This window comes from Scatophagus argus, chromosome 13, assembly GCF_020382885.2.
Source record: "Scatophagus argus isolate fScaArg1 chromosome 13, fScaArg1.pri, whole genome shotgun sequence".
In the NCBI taxonomy this organism is placed as follows: Eukaryota; Metazoa; Chordata; class Actinopteri; family Scatophagidae; genus Scatophagus; species Scatophagus argus.
In genome coordinates this window covers 15,024,333-15,039,401 of record NC_058505.1, presented here as the reverse complement: position 1 = coordinate 15,039,401, position 15,069 = coordinate 15,024,333, and the positions used below count along the sequence as shown (strand labels likewise).

The 15,069-nt window shown below is 38.9% G+C and overlaps 1 protein-coding gene across 2 annotated transcripts in view; it reads right to left on the bottom strand.

The window, feature by feature from the left end:
• Positions 1-274: 274 nt before the first annotated feature.
• Positions 275-15,069, bottom strand: part of kcnn1a (potassium intermediate/small conductance calcium-activated channel, subfamily N, member 1a) — a 51,507-nt gene continuing 36,712 nt past the window's right edge. Inside the window, exons 6-10 of one of the 2 annotated variants that reach the window (XM_046409070.1) lie at positions 14,178-14,288; positions 13,341-13,468; positions 12,786-12,794; positions 6,104-6,173; positions 275-4,493 (exon numbers count right to left, since the gene is read on the bottom strand). In XM_046409070.1, the coding sequence (XP_046265026.1) occupies positions 4,188-4,493; positions 6,104-6,173; positions 12,786-12,794; positions 13,341-13,468; positions 14,178-14,288 (624 nt within the window). In that variant the 3' untranslated portion in view covers positions 275-4,187. The remainder of the gene's footprint in view (positions 4,494-6,103; positions 6,174-12,785; positions 12,795-13,340; positions 13,469-14,177; positions 14,289-15,069) is intronic. The other variant, XM_046409071.1, reaches the window with a different exon arrangement.

Genomic DNA, 15,069 nt, shown 5'->3' with positions numbered 1-15,069 from the left:
TCCCTGCCTCACAAATTTTCAGGAGGAGACTTGTGATGTCTAAATCTGTCAACACATGTGCCAACCCACCTTTCACTGTCACAACTGGCTTTAGGCTGCTGCCATTTCCCTTTTCCTTGTGGTGGACCTTGTGTGAAAATGCTTCAGAGTGCAGGACAGAAATGGCAGGAGTTTGTACTGTTATTTTGTTAGTTTAATGGAAAACTAAGCATAGGAAATAGTTTCAAATTAAAGATTCATCTACAGCTGTCCAAGAAAAAGATGAGAGTTATGGTCATAGCTGAAGATAGTCTTTAATGATTTGACCTTGGTGTCTCTCCTTGCTAGGACAAAAGTTCACCTGCAAAATGAAGGAACAGCGTACAGTATACAGAGAACATGTTAAATCCATATGCCATCCAGTAAAAGTTAATTTATTCCAGTGCTACTACGTACATTATGCATCATGTGGCAGTGTACACAGAACAATGATTGGGTTACATTTCTTCAGTTTTGGGTTTTTTTTTTCACTTTGTTATTGTTCAGTAGAAATGTGTTCTGATCCCTGCACTATAGGAAAGCCTACATTTCAGGATAATAAAAGACTGGGATGCATTTATCACTTTAACTCACCTATCATCATCATGAATGTCCCTCACTTTACTACAAAATACTGTGTATTTTTAATTTTTTTTGGAGAAAATCACGATTAAATATTGGAATGGTGTTTTGGCAGGACTTTGTTCGTGGCAGAATAAAGACTGAAAAAAGGAAACCTTTACAACGGGGTAAATAAACAAAAACAAACAAAAAAAACAGCAAAAAAACAAAAGAACCTGATTGTACCTACATTAGCTAAAAAGGTGTGAAATTAGAAACTTTTGTCTTTAATTTGCTAGAATTTCAAACTCCTCATATCCTTTCCAAATATTGTTTTTGTAGTGCATACTCACAACATGCTGTGCGTTGCACCCAGCTACATTTGCCCTTGTGGCTTTCCATTTGTCCTGTTTACTCTGGGACATCCCCCAATAGCTCATTTAATGGCAAATGTCTGTTGCTCTCTGTGCTCTCACTTTTGTCTTTTTTCAATCTACTCTCTCCCCACATTCTGCTGCTGAAGTCCTTAAAACCAACACTTTCACATCCCTCTGTAGGAGACACTTCAGCATCTGTGATCCTTTCAGATGTAACTGAATACTACACACTGAGTGCAACATGGAACATGACCTGGGGGTTCCCCTCCTCCTTCTTTTCTTTCTGTTTTTTTTTCTTTTCATTCAAACCTCTCAAAGGTCTTTGCTGTAGGCCATTTGAGAAGCCTCTTTGTATATGGGGGACTGCTGTTCTTAATGATGACAGATGACAAACGCGAGGCTAAACCTTCGATGTAATGAAGAGGTGGAAACCTTAGATACAAACAGGCAGGTGAGGTTGCAATCAAGCAGATAATCTTCCACTAGCCTTCCTCACTCATTGGATGACACTGATTGAAACAGAGACTGTAATGGCATGATAGATCCCTTCATAGTGGAAGGGTGGAGTGTAGCACTGTACGAAAAGCAGCTAGAGGTGGGCGCAGTAAAGACTCATGCTTCATCAACTCAAGTTGAAAGGAAAAAAGCTAATATTCATGCTTGATTAAGTTCCACTTGTAGCAAACCGAAGATGTTCTTAAGTGAAGAGCTCAGTTCAGAGCCTGTGGGAGAGTGGACTCATTCACTGTCTCCAAGGCCTTGACTTAGACCAGATTCAGCCTGAAGCAGTTTGGAAATAATCCAGGAAATCATACTGATATTATTTGCCTGTTAGCTTAAGGGGCTTTAAAGACAATTTTTAGCACTAACATCCTTTTGGGACTCAGATTATCTACCATTCAAACTACTTTAGGACAGCATGCTAGCCCGCTAACTCGCTGACTTCCTGCTCTGCCTTTTAAATGTAACTTTGGAAAAAAAATAACTTCGAAGATCCTTAATTTGTCATCACAACACTAGGATGCGCCATTCACCATGCCTTTAAAATTTTCAAATTTCTCGTCTATCTTTATGTTCAGTGTCATTTAGAAATACAAAACAGAGGTCTGATACTGTATTGTTCAAGAAAATAGTTTCACATTTTGAGAAATACACTGATTCACTTTCTTGCCTGAAAGTTGGATGAGAAGATTGATGCCACAAGACAGAAAAGAGGGGACTAGTGTTACAAAATTGCATAAATAATAAGTTGTGGTTTTATAGAGTCTTGTCGTCTCCGTGAGGTTGTCAGTAAATCAGTGAAGACTGCAGGAGGTGACCATTAACATTAACATAATAGTTTTAGTACGAATGTGTAATGTGTTAATCTCACTGAGTGCGGCTAGCTGCTAGCATTTACTTCCTGTCTACCATATTGGCACGAAGGTGGTAGCAGTCTTCTCACTGAACACTCAACGAGAAAGCGAAGAAAAATATTTGCATGAAAGCACAAAATGTCAAACTATTCTCTTAAACTTGATGAGGGACCATATCATCAAGTTTGTTCAGCACTTTTATTTGTACCCATTCAGGATTCGTTTGCAATGGTGATTTTTCTTCACCGAGTATTTTAAACAGGGAATGCATTTCAGAATCAAATTACTGCAACTCTCTAGGCTCAGCAACTCTATAAACCCAAGGTATCCTATAGTAAAAAAAGAAAGTTTTAGTAAAAAATAACAAAAAGAGAGAAAGGCAAAAAAACAAACAAAGAAAAGTAAACAACTGAATCAAAATCATGTAAAACATGTAAAATCATCAAGCCATCCGGGGAAAATTGTGTTCATTGTCATGTTTGCACAGAACCATGCAGAGGGGCAGGGTTGTTTTTCTCAGTTCGACCGGTGATGTGTGCCAGTGTAGCTGTATATACCAGCAGACCCCAAGCCATGCCATTATCTGAAGACCACAGGAAGCTCTAATCAGTGGTGGTGAGAAAGGTAGACTACTACATATTTCATTGTTGTGTGTATGAATGTGCAGCACTGAGCTAAAAGTGAACTTGTTCTCTGACAAACACATTCACAAATATTCTCTCAGTCTGTCTCAATTTTGCTTATCCTCTGAACTTTTTCATTTCTCGCAGTGTTAGTAGAAATAGAAAAAAAAAAAGATTTTCAAAACATTTAGAGTTGCTGTGTAATGGAGGCAATGTTATGCATTACATTAAGACAATTTCTTTAGATTTTTGGAGAGGAATGTATCTGAAAAAGGAATGCAATGCTGTATTCAGACTGTTGTAAAAAAGCTCTGAAATTAGTAATTAAATAACCCTCTACTATTTATACATTCAGGCACTGAAAAATCACGTCAATATGTAACTAAAAAAGATAGTCGCTCTCATTTTCCCTTTGTAAGAACAAGGAAGCTGAAACCTTGAAGTTGGCAACTGTGTAAATTTTTCCAACCCAGTAGTAATGCCATATGCATCCCCTTTGCTCTTCTTTTGTGAGACTGTTTCCCCTCCCCATCAAGCACATTTTCATACACTGAAGTCAGAACTTTCATAGCCTCTTCTAAAGCTTTCACCCTAACCTATGGGAAAGAATCCATGACTCTAGTCTTCTGAAAGGGAACTCTATTGGTTTGTCTCGCTCTCCTCACCATACAATCAGACAGACGGACAGATGGGTGGACGTATGTCCTCCATGGCCTCAGAGGGCCAGCAGGTGAGCCAAGGCCCTCAGCTCCACAGACCAACTTCCCCCCTCGTGTTTAAGGACTCTCCGGTGTGATAGCCAGCTCTCACCCCAGCGACCCTGAACTCAGTCATTTTTTAACTATACAAGGGCTTTTACAAAAAAGCTAACTTGAACAGCCATACAATGGCTAAAACATAAACCATATCTCTACTTTATCTCGGTTTTTCAGTCATTTTAAAATTTTTTTCTTTTTCTTTTTTGGATGCATTTATGTTTTTTTTTTCCCTTGATTTAAGTCTGTTTGCTTTTCTTTGTTCTTTTGGAGTAGCTCTGATCCAGTCCTGTGCTGAGAGGCTCAGTCACAGAGGAATTGGTTTTTGGATTTGATGTTGGGTGGGGATCAGGTCAGGGGCCAAGATATGGGTTCATTTTTAGTCCAGATATGGACTTGTCAGCGGTTACAGGGGCAGCTTTGGATGTGACAGAATGAGGTGACAAGTTGATTTGGGAAAGGTGGGGCTCCAAGGTGATTGCAGAAGGTTTGTCAAGGTTATCCGCTATCAGAGGAGGTGTGTGGTGCTGTGGAGGGAGAGCGCCGCCTACGGGCGGTGGAAGTCCAGGATCGCTCGGAGCGTTCAGAGCGCTCTGAGGCTAGTGAGGCGGGCCGAAAGCGGTGAACAAAGCCGTCCAGGAAGTCCTGCTGCTGCTGGGTTATGGCTTGGGAGATGAGGCACGGCAGCGCCTGCAGGCTGCCCGTCACCGAGTCCAGCTTGTCCTCCAATGTGCCGATGCGCTTGTCCAGCTCCTCACTGCGCTCCTGCAGCTCTGACACCAGGTCATACATCACATTCTGGGTCTAATGAAGGAGAGAAAGAAAATGTGTTTGGGGACGTGCAAGAACAGGAGGACAGAGAAGGAAGACAAGGAGGGCGGGACACCGAAGGGACAGAACGCCAACATTAGCTTGCATATGCAGATTTTTGACAATGTTTTGTTGATTACTTCATATATATATATATTACTTCAGTCTCTCTTTCAAACTCAACATTGACTGAACAGTGTTCAAGCTGCTTTATCGGAGAGGGATGGAAAAGAGTATTTACATGTTAACATCCAAGACTTCAATGTACGTCATAGTATTGTGTGGGGCAGTGTCATCATGGTCACATACTATACTACATTTCGGAACTGGTGTCAATAAATACCCATGACTACTGCAGAGTCATTTGACCTGGGACTGAATACCTTTTTCACTGAAGACAAAAGCCAGATGTAACTAGATGTTAGTGGTTTTTTTGTGTAGTGTGAAATTGAGATAAGCATACATTCATACATAATATACATACATAATACATAATAGTTTTACATGCGTAGACAGTTTAAGTGTGACTCACTCAGTCTGAAGAGAAGGAAACAATGGCAGGAAGCAGTGTAAAGAGGAGCTGTATAGTTTCAGCAAGTCAGCACTGATTTTATCTTCCCACTGTTTCACAAGCACCTCATCCAATCCATTTATAGCCAGAGAAGGTCTTTAATGCTTTATGTATATTCCCGACACAACCCATTCATATAATGGAAAGTGTCTTTAATATTTAGAAACTTATTGTCCCCCAGCGGATGCAGTGGGACCAGTGTTGGTTTATGTGGTAGCTGCATATAATTCTTCATATCATCTTCTTCATATAATTCACACTATAACAATTTAATAGGATATAAAACATATTACATATATTATTGCTTTTTTACGTGATTTCTGTCTAATGTATGAGCAAGAAATCAAAGGGGCTTAAATCATAGGGCTTAAAGAAGAAACACTGAACTGTTGAACTGCCAAGGGGTGTACACAGATGGATCTGACCATTGAGCAGATTAAGGGCAAGTAAACACACATTAAAGGGGTTGGCCTCAGGACCTTTTAAAAAAACACACTGGAGTGCAAATGCCATCAACATCAAATGAGGCTGCAGTCATATACCTCCCTTTGAACCCCCTCCCAGCTCTGCTTTGGTGGGTCAGCTGATGTCTATACAGCTGAACAGAAGCTATCGAGGCATGCATTCACCCTCCCCTACAGTCAGACAGTGTTTACAGTGTGTGCTTAGGCTCAGGTTGCTACACTGCTGTAAGATGTTACCAGGAGTAGGAATACAGTCTAACTTCATTCAGTTTAGTTATTTGACAAAATACACTACACAAAAGTAAACAGCAGACTCCAGAGGTAGTTCCAGATGTTCCTCCATCATCATCTCTGCTGGTTTTAAACCTCATTTAGGCCTGAGATTGTGAAAGTTGATCTACATTTAATATTAAGACAAAGTGTGCCATCTGATCTAGAATCAAAACAGTAAAGTTGCTGGTTGTAAAAATGAAACAATAAGCTGAAAAAAGCTCCACAGAGCTGAGGGTAATTGATGTAAAAATATCGATCATAGCCACTTTAAGGTTACATGAAAACACAAGACTTACCTTTGCCAAGTCCACTAAGGTGTTGGCCTGATCATTGAGTTTTCTTTGCTCCATCTTCACACTGCGCAGTCTGGTGGAGGCACAGGGAGTTGGGAACAGGAAGAGGAAGAGGTGGACAAAGGAGAAAGGGAACGAGGTGAAGAAGAGCGGTGAAGGGCATAAGGGAATAGAGGAGGATGATTTGTAGGAGTGGAGCACAGAGAGACAGGGTGTTTGGGTTTATGAAGGGGCAGGAGGACGGAAGAAGGAGGAGGAATAACACATTTTTTATCAGATGTGCTCTCTTATAGATGACATCAAAAACAGAGAGGACAACCTGCATGCATTGTAAATATATGTACATATTTATATTTATACATATATAGAAATATATATATGTATATATATATATACAAGCATTCCTGGTCTTGGTCAATGCAATACCAACCAAAACATGCAAAATTTCAGAAGCATACTACACTCTTTCTGAAAAAAAATTAAGACTTTGTTTATCATGTTTTATCTTTTTTTTTTTTTTTTTTTGTTATAACAAGATCTTTTTCTCCTAATAGCGCAGAGCTTTAAGTTGCACTTTTAAACTTAAATACTGAGAGATAATCTTGTTACAACCCAAAAATGATTTGGTTTTTGAATAAGAATGGGGGAAAAAAAAAAGTCAACATAATTCCAAAAACATATTATCACTAGGACAAAACATGATGCTTTTTTCCCCAGAAAGACTGCAATATGCTTCCATACAAGAAACCCTCCCATAATCTATGTTTGAAATCAAAACATTCCCATCTCTTTCCACTCCAAAAGTAAGACATTAAAAATGGAAAAAGATGACATGCCCTTTTTCAGTGCTACACACAGCTCGGTGGTAGGACTTCATATATACACACTGGTCATTCAGTAAGCGTGCAGTGAATGTGAGTGACTTTGCGCACAATGAAACTGTCAGAGCTGAAGTGCGTGTGTGTGTGTGTGTGTGTGTGTGTGTGTGGATGCCACAGATAAAAGATGAAGTGTGGCAGAAATACATTGTGTAATGACACTGCTGAACATACGGCAACATAGACATTTCAGATAACTTGTACAATGATACATCGGACATGTTTTGTGATGCCTTCAGTACTGTGTCTCTTTATCGCTAATCAAATATATTATGGCACTGCAAGAACACTGATGTGAATAATGTGCCATTGTTAGCAGTGGCATCACACAGCCATCATCTGGATGTGTGAGAGGAAGAATTTCCCTGTTCGGCAAATTATGAGACAGGATGACATTCAAGGGCATTTATTCATGTGCAAATCGGTATATCAGAGCAGAGTGAGACTGCTCGCTTACGGCTCTATCTCTGTGGGAAACCGTTTCAGCTCGTACGTGTCTGTTTGCTCGGCTTTATCATCCCTTATGGATGTCAAAGAATAGGGGCTAAAGGCCTAAAGCGCTAACTATACCGTTTTATTTTAAAACCCATGTGTTGTGTCATGTCTTTTTGTGCCATGTCATCACTGTCATGTGCAATCATTATTTTAAGAAAGAAAAAAAAAAAAATAAAAGTCAATATTAAAACAACAACAAACATCTCAATCTCATCAGTATGGAGGGCATTTTTGGTCATAATTCAGATTAAAAGTCCAAACAGAATATTGAAAGATAAAACCTAAAGAAATAAAGAAAACAAAAATATCAAGATTGAGACTCAAAATGGGAAGTGAAATAGCTTCAATGAAAATACATAAAACTTAAAATTGAAATAAAATATGTATTATTTTCATTTACACATTAACAATAGGCTTTTTGTATTTTTTTCTTTCTATCTTTAATTTTGAATTTAACAGTTGATATTTTAAATTGCCATTTTACTTTCTAGGTTTTCAAGCTGTTATCTAAATGAGGATGCGTGGCCTGACAGTCTGAAAATGGAGACACCTTATGGGCAACAGGTGGAGCTGACTGCTAAAGAACACCTGTGCTAGCAAGGGAACATTCAGCAGCTACTGAGTTTAGCTGCATTTCTAATGAGATCACCACGATACATGCTTCTAAAGCAAACACAACTTCTAAAGCAGGAACATGATCTGAAATCAGGGGGAAAACAGCAATCAAGTTTTTCTCATGAAATTACTGCTGGAGTTATTTACATCTCTCTGTCACATAACATCACTCTGCTTTACATAATCTTTACAGGTACTTCTTTGAGAACTGACTTACAGAGCCCAGTAAGGTAACATCAGGGTGTATTTGTTGTGAGGAGCTGGAGGTAATGTCTTAACCTCTGTGCTATCCTCCTGTTGACAGTGAGACCTTTGTCCTCCCGGCCTGGTTCGACTGTTTTTAGATCTTAAATGTTAAATTATCACCCAAATGTTACACCTTTTTAGCCAATTTAATTCCTCATCAGCACATGTTTTTGGACAATCTATACCATTTACATGAAATTGTACCTAATTTTTGAATTATCAGTTATTTTGACTACAGTTTAGATCAGAGGGACACATGTTGATGATTAAGTATCACATGCTGGTATATGTCAAAGTTTATATGTCAATTTTAATTGCAGAATATTATGACATCTGTTGTCGGATGATCCAGTCCAGTTTTACTGTTTATAAAGCAAGTATAAAATATTAGCCAATTCTGTGTTGCAACTTTTTATCTTACAACTTCATTTCAACTGAACACTTCTTTTTTGGAATTTATGGTCATTTACATTAAATTCTACACACAAGACTACCATCCAAGATGAGAATCCAGCTGAAACCTTACAGAAAAGTGGACCAAAGTCTAGTAAAAAGAACTCCCCTCAGAGCTCAGGGATGCTCTAACAGTGACCAAAAAGAGCAGCAAGCTAAATATGGAAACCGCAAGGGCATCTTGCTCCTGTCAGCAACAGGCAATGTGTACTTGTGTCCAGGCATCATTAACATTGTCAGTGGAAATATTTCGAGAATAATCATGGGTCTTCACATCTGGATGATCTTCCACCTATCCAGATGTGAAGCAGACACAGCATGCCAACTCCAGGAAAAACAAAGGCTACTTTTGTGCATGGGCTCCCTGACAAAGGTCTCTGACACAGTAGATCACCAGGCTTTATGAAACATGCTATCAAGGTACAACTGCCTAAATACATCACAATATTAAGACTTCTACATAACAGCATGTGTCATCACAGCACATTCGGCACAAGACCTCCAGGACACCCTGAATGTCTATACCAAGGTATATAGAGCACTGGACCTAGTCCTAAACATCAGGAAGACCCAGGTCTTACATCAACCACTACCCAACCAGACATCTGTGGACAATGCCACTCTTGAAAATGTTGACCACCTCCACTACCTTGGCAGACTTCTTTGCTCACAAGCTGACATTGAGTCTGAGGTTCACCATCGCCTGAGTTGTGTCAGTGGAGCCTATGACAAAGTCAGGAAAAGAGCCTTTAAAGACTGAGAAATAAGGCCCAAGCAAAACTCCTGGAATACAGAGCAAATGTCCTCCCCACCCTGCTGTGTCAACTGGAATCATGGATCACTTACAGCAGAAACTTGAGAGCCCTGAAACACCACCACAAAAGATCCTTACAAAAGATTCTGAGGATCAACTGGGGACAGACACACCAACATCAGCGTTCTGGAGGGAGCCAATCTGAGTCGCATCACCACCACAATAATGTAGCACCAATTTTGATGGACATGTCATCATGTCCAACACGTCTCCCCAAACAGATCCTTTATTCAGATCTGAAGGAAGGTCAGTAAGCCCTTGATACTTAAGGATAACATTAAGACCGGTCTGGTAAAATTCCACATCACATGAAACAAGTAAAGGAACATTGTTCCTCCTGGATGAAATTTATGTAGAAAGAAGCTGCACACCATGAAATAGAAATCCATCACACAGCAGAGACAAAGCAACACAACCACAAGGAGAGAGAGAAATAGGGTTAATGACACAATTCTCTCCCTGTCCATCGCCCCATTACACCAAAGTATATGGATTGCAGTTCAGCTTTTAGAGTCATCTGAAGACCCAACAGAGAGGACAGTCATTCACAGTCACTCGCCTTGAGTAATCGCCAATGATGGGTTTGTGTGTGTACATGCATGTATGTGTGCATTCATCTGCTGAAAAGCATAATGCCTTGACCCATTGCCCCATTGCACACACTAGGTCACATCTGACCCAGAAACACCACCGATGCTATAAATCTAAATAAAATACCCATAATTCAATGAAAGCAGTCATTGTTAATAATTTAATTTACAAAGAGAACAGAACAATCCATGTTATTCTTATAGAAACTAGATGAAATAAATCAGTGTTTCTGGTATAAAAACGTTGATCTGTGGACAGGAAGAAAGTTAAAATTAATTAGATAGATAGATACTTTATTGATCCCGAGGGAAATTCAATAATTCAAAAAATTACCAGGAGGTATCAGTAGCAAAACACCACAGATGACTAGCAAAGCTCTTTCTTGGATGTTAAATGAACAAACTAGATTTTTCAGTTTTCCTGAATGCAAGTCTTGTCATATCTCCTGTTCAAACATTAATGATATTTCATTCATACGATGGGATTCCTACAATTAAATTGAAAAATTATCAAAACTTTTCTTAAAACTAAAAAAAAAAAAAAAAATCTTTATTTATAGCCAATAAAATGCTACTATAAATTATGTATATTTAACTCACAAAATAGAGATGCCATAACATTATTTGTAAACTGTCCAGATCATGATCTCCATAAGGGCTCAGGTCACAATGGTCTTCCTGACACATCTCCTTGTGGTGACCCAGGCTTTCCCGATGCTGTGTTGTCACTTGACTGATGTTTGATACCTGCCAAACAATAACTCCACTGAAGGGCTGAGGAACACCTGAGCTTCATCAGGCCACTCAAATGATCTGAAGAAGAAGAAGAAGAAGATTCTTTACAGTCAAACTGAATTATACTCAGTGCAACATGGAGAAATGTGCTCTCTGTATTTAATCAATGTCTGAGGATGCCACTACCTTGGTCAAGGGCACTTTTTGCAAAACAAGGCAGCATCAGTATTACTTGCGAGACAAATACATGGCAATATTACAGTATAAGCTCAACTTACTAAAGGCTGCAACACTTCATGGCATCCCTCAGTGGTCCTAATCTATCAGACTATAAAAATCACCTCTGTGGTGAAGCTGAAGAGTCCAAAAGTGTGCCTCTGTGGTGGCTCAGTCTGCTGGACAACATCCCTTGTTGTAGGTAACTGCAGAGATATGCTGGCCTGAATGCAGGAAACATGGGTTACACCAACATCATCTCAAAAATATATGGCAACAGTAAAACAAAGTGCAATAATGAATGATAACAATTAATTAAATTAAGAAGAATTTGATTACGCAAACCTTTTGACTTCAATTGTAACTTGTGTTGAGTCATACTAAAAGCTCATAAATACAGTATAAGGTCCTGGTGCAAAAGTATCAGATTCTGTGTTTATATACAATATGATAAAACAGCATATGACCAGCTCTTTCTATATGAGGCACTAATATCGTCCATAATACTAGTATTGCAAAAATGCTAAATGTATCTGTGGATCAGAAAGGCTGCACAGATTTATGGTGTGAGCTAGCTGCAGGGTATTTTGGTATATCTGGCTCTGGTTGCAGATTACCAGGAAGTATTTATTTACAGAATTCGCAAACAAAGGTCAAGTGTCTAAAATAATGTGCAGAACACAGTGAGTCTACGTTAGCTATGTGTTTATTTATCAAGTAAACTGCAGTAACACATACCCATTTACTGGCAGGGATCGGCGGCGAGGCTTCTTAACGGCTGCCTTCTAAGTTAGGCCACGAACTTTTCAGACAAAGGATGAAGGTCTGTTGATTTCCAACGATGTTCAAAACACTCCTGATTTAAATATTAAACCACTAAAATATTTTTAATAATAGCCCTCCTTCCAGCTCTGCTCACTTTACTTGTTTTCTGTCTTCATTGTGGTGGTTTCTACAGCAGTCAGCTCCCCTTCTTTTTATTTTTTTTCTTTTCAAGTTTAATTATGGACTAATGGACTAATTCCTAGTTGTGTAGTAAAATAATAATACTTTAAGTTTTATCACTTTTAATTTTCTTTTTGGACTTTTTATTTGAATTATGACCAAAATGTCCTTGATAAATTATAACTATTGCATATTACTGTATGCGTGTATTCATGTCATCACAAAACCATCAGGAGTGTAGGATGAGTTCTGTAGATGCAGGTTAATATAGCCTCCAGAGCAGCTATATTAATCATGAGAGACATTATACAGTACATCGTAGATGATTATGAACTGCTGGCCGGACCAACAAAAGCTCCAAGCTCATTCTGTGCAGGATGCTTTTTCTTTCACACGTTCTCTCCAGACAACCTTCCACTATTGACATCGATGGCAAAAAAATGTTGATGCTTATTTTTTTAATTATTGTTTGTTTGTTTCATTCCATTCGAGGGGGTATGGGAGGGAGAGGGAAGTAAATGGAACACTGAAGTAAAAGGAAAAACCATAAACGATTCAGCATCCAGCATTTTTTTTGTTTTTTTTTTTGGTAACATTTTTTTCATGCATGTCAAACGCAGACATGGAGAGAGGAGGAGGAGAAGGAGGAGGATGTTGAGGAAACAGTAGGAGGAGGATACATAGAAGACTCAACTTACTTCTGAGCTCTGCGGTGATAGAGCAAAACAAAGACAGAACACAGTACAGAGTTTTAACCCCACAACATTCACGAAACGAGTGAAACCATTACACTTCTCACTGTAAGCACGGGGTAAAAGGGGAGTCGGAGGGAGAGGGGGGCAGGGAGGGGAATAGGAAGGAGCATTACACTAGACTGCAGTGTGTGTGCTTGTGTTTGCGTGTGATTACATGTATGTGAGCATAACAATCAAAGGAAATGGTACTCTAGGAGAGGACATAAGAATATAAGCTACCAAATATCCTCAGCTAGACTACATTTCATCAGTTTATTAGCAGAACAGCTATTAATAATAATGCAGCCTAAACATTTTGTACCACAAATAACAATTAAAGCAATCACATGGATTGAACATCTTAGGAACAATTTCTCAACAACATACTGTGCTTTCTGTATTTTTGGTGCATGCTGAGTGACTCCTCTCGGTGGTTGGTGGTGAACAACTCTGTTGTATTTTTGTCAAACATTTCATTGTGCATTGGAAGACACAAAACAAACGCAGTGCAGGACTTACTGGTGAATGGCTTGGAGAAACTTGCGCTGGTGTTTCCGCACCTTGGCGTGATCTATCTTCTTGACCAATTTAGTGTGTTTATAGATGAGCCATGTTTCCCTGAGTACATTGGCAGCTGTGTTCTTAACCTGTGAAACAAGAGAAGAAAAACATGTAAGATGTACAGATCAGACATCCATGATTAATATTACTACAAATAAATAAATAAATAACTACACAGAGAGGTGAAATAGTAGCACGTAACTAAGAAGACCTTTAGTTTTCAAAACTATCTTAATATCTTTGCTAGCTAAGCTAATACAAACCATGAAACACAAGAATTTCAGGAAATGACACTTTTTTTGAAAAGACTTTCTGAAATGTGATTTTACATTTTTGACCATGAAAGATAATAAGATTAGTATCAGTGTAGGGCATTTGTGAGGACATCCTTTAAACCATTGCTCTCAAACTGGGGTTCATCAAATGATAAATCCAAATAGTTGTGAGATCATTTGTGAAATAAGAGAAAAAGAAAAAAAAACATACATTTGCCACACAACACCGCTTATTTTTTAACAGTGTCAGTGTTTTTCAATCTGTCTTTTACCTACGATATCTAGATTTAATGAAGTTCTTCAGGCCTCTAAAATCTAATCAAATTGCACTGTCTGAAATTTAAATGAACACCTTGAATGATGGAAAATCACTCTTTGGTCAACCTGTCATGATGACTCAGAAGTAGACAGATCTTTGCTTTAAGGGGTTACAAAGCAAAACATTTTAGGTATCCTTTCTGTAGAAAACAGCAATCTATTGTCACAGCTAATCTTAATACAGAAGTGTATGGTGACTCACTCGTTTGCAGAGTTGTGTGTCCATCATGAAGTTGTGGACATGCTTCTCAGCCTTGGTCAACTCTAGCTTCCTGGCTACCACTGCAACCACAAGTGCAGTGCAGCCAGCTCCCTGTTGCACAAACATGTCATCAAACAAAAAGAGCAATACTCTGTGACCTTTAAAAATGTGTTCATAAATAAACTGAGAACCAATAAGGACACCATGTGGAGCACTGAAACTCCTATCAAAGTTTTTTGGATAGAAACAACTATGCATCGATTAAGTACAGCAAAGTATCTCAGATAAATGTTTATGAGACTATTTTTCTGAAGGAAGTTTGAATTCACTTCATCAGAAAGGTGGAGCAGCATACACAACATTCACATACCAGTGTGTGAAAAAATACCAGACTGATTTTTGGTGTCTGGACACCATGTGAGATTTCAGGATCTTCAGTTACACATGAACATGAATTGATTGTCAAACACAAAATCCTCACATATTTATCGACTCTATAAAACTTCCACATGTTCTCATCCCAGCTCGTCACATACTGACGCTTTGTCACAAGCTTTGGTGTCTGTGGCTGACGCGGAAAGCCTCCCTGCCACAAATCCTTTTAAATATGTGCTTAACAGGAAAAGGCCAATTAGGTTAAAGGTTGGATTGGTAAGGTGTTTTAGAGGCACTTTGGTTATATTTGTAGAATATCTCTGAACATCATCACAGCAATCAGTAGATACTCAAACACGCTGGAGCTATGAAGCAGTCAGTGTAATCACAGGCAGTGCACGTTCATGTGTTTCAGAGAAGTGTCTTTGGAGAGAGGCCTGAAAGGAGGGGGTGGGATTTTTTCGGCTAGATTCTTTCAAAATCTAGCAAGTCTTGCTTGTTTCTCCAGTTTTAGGTT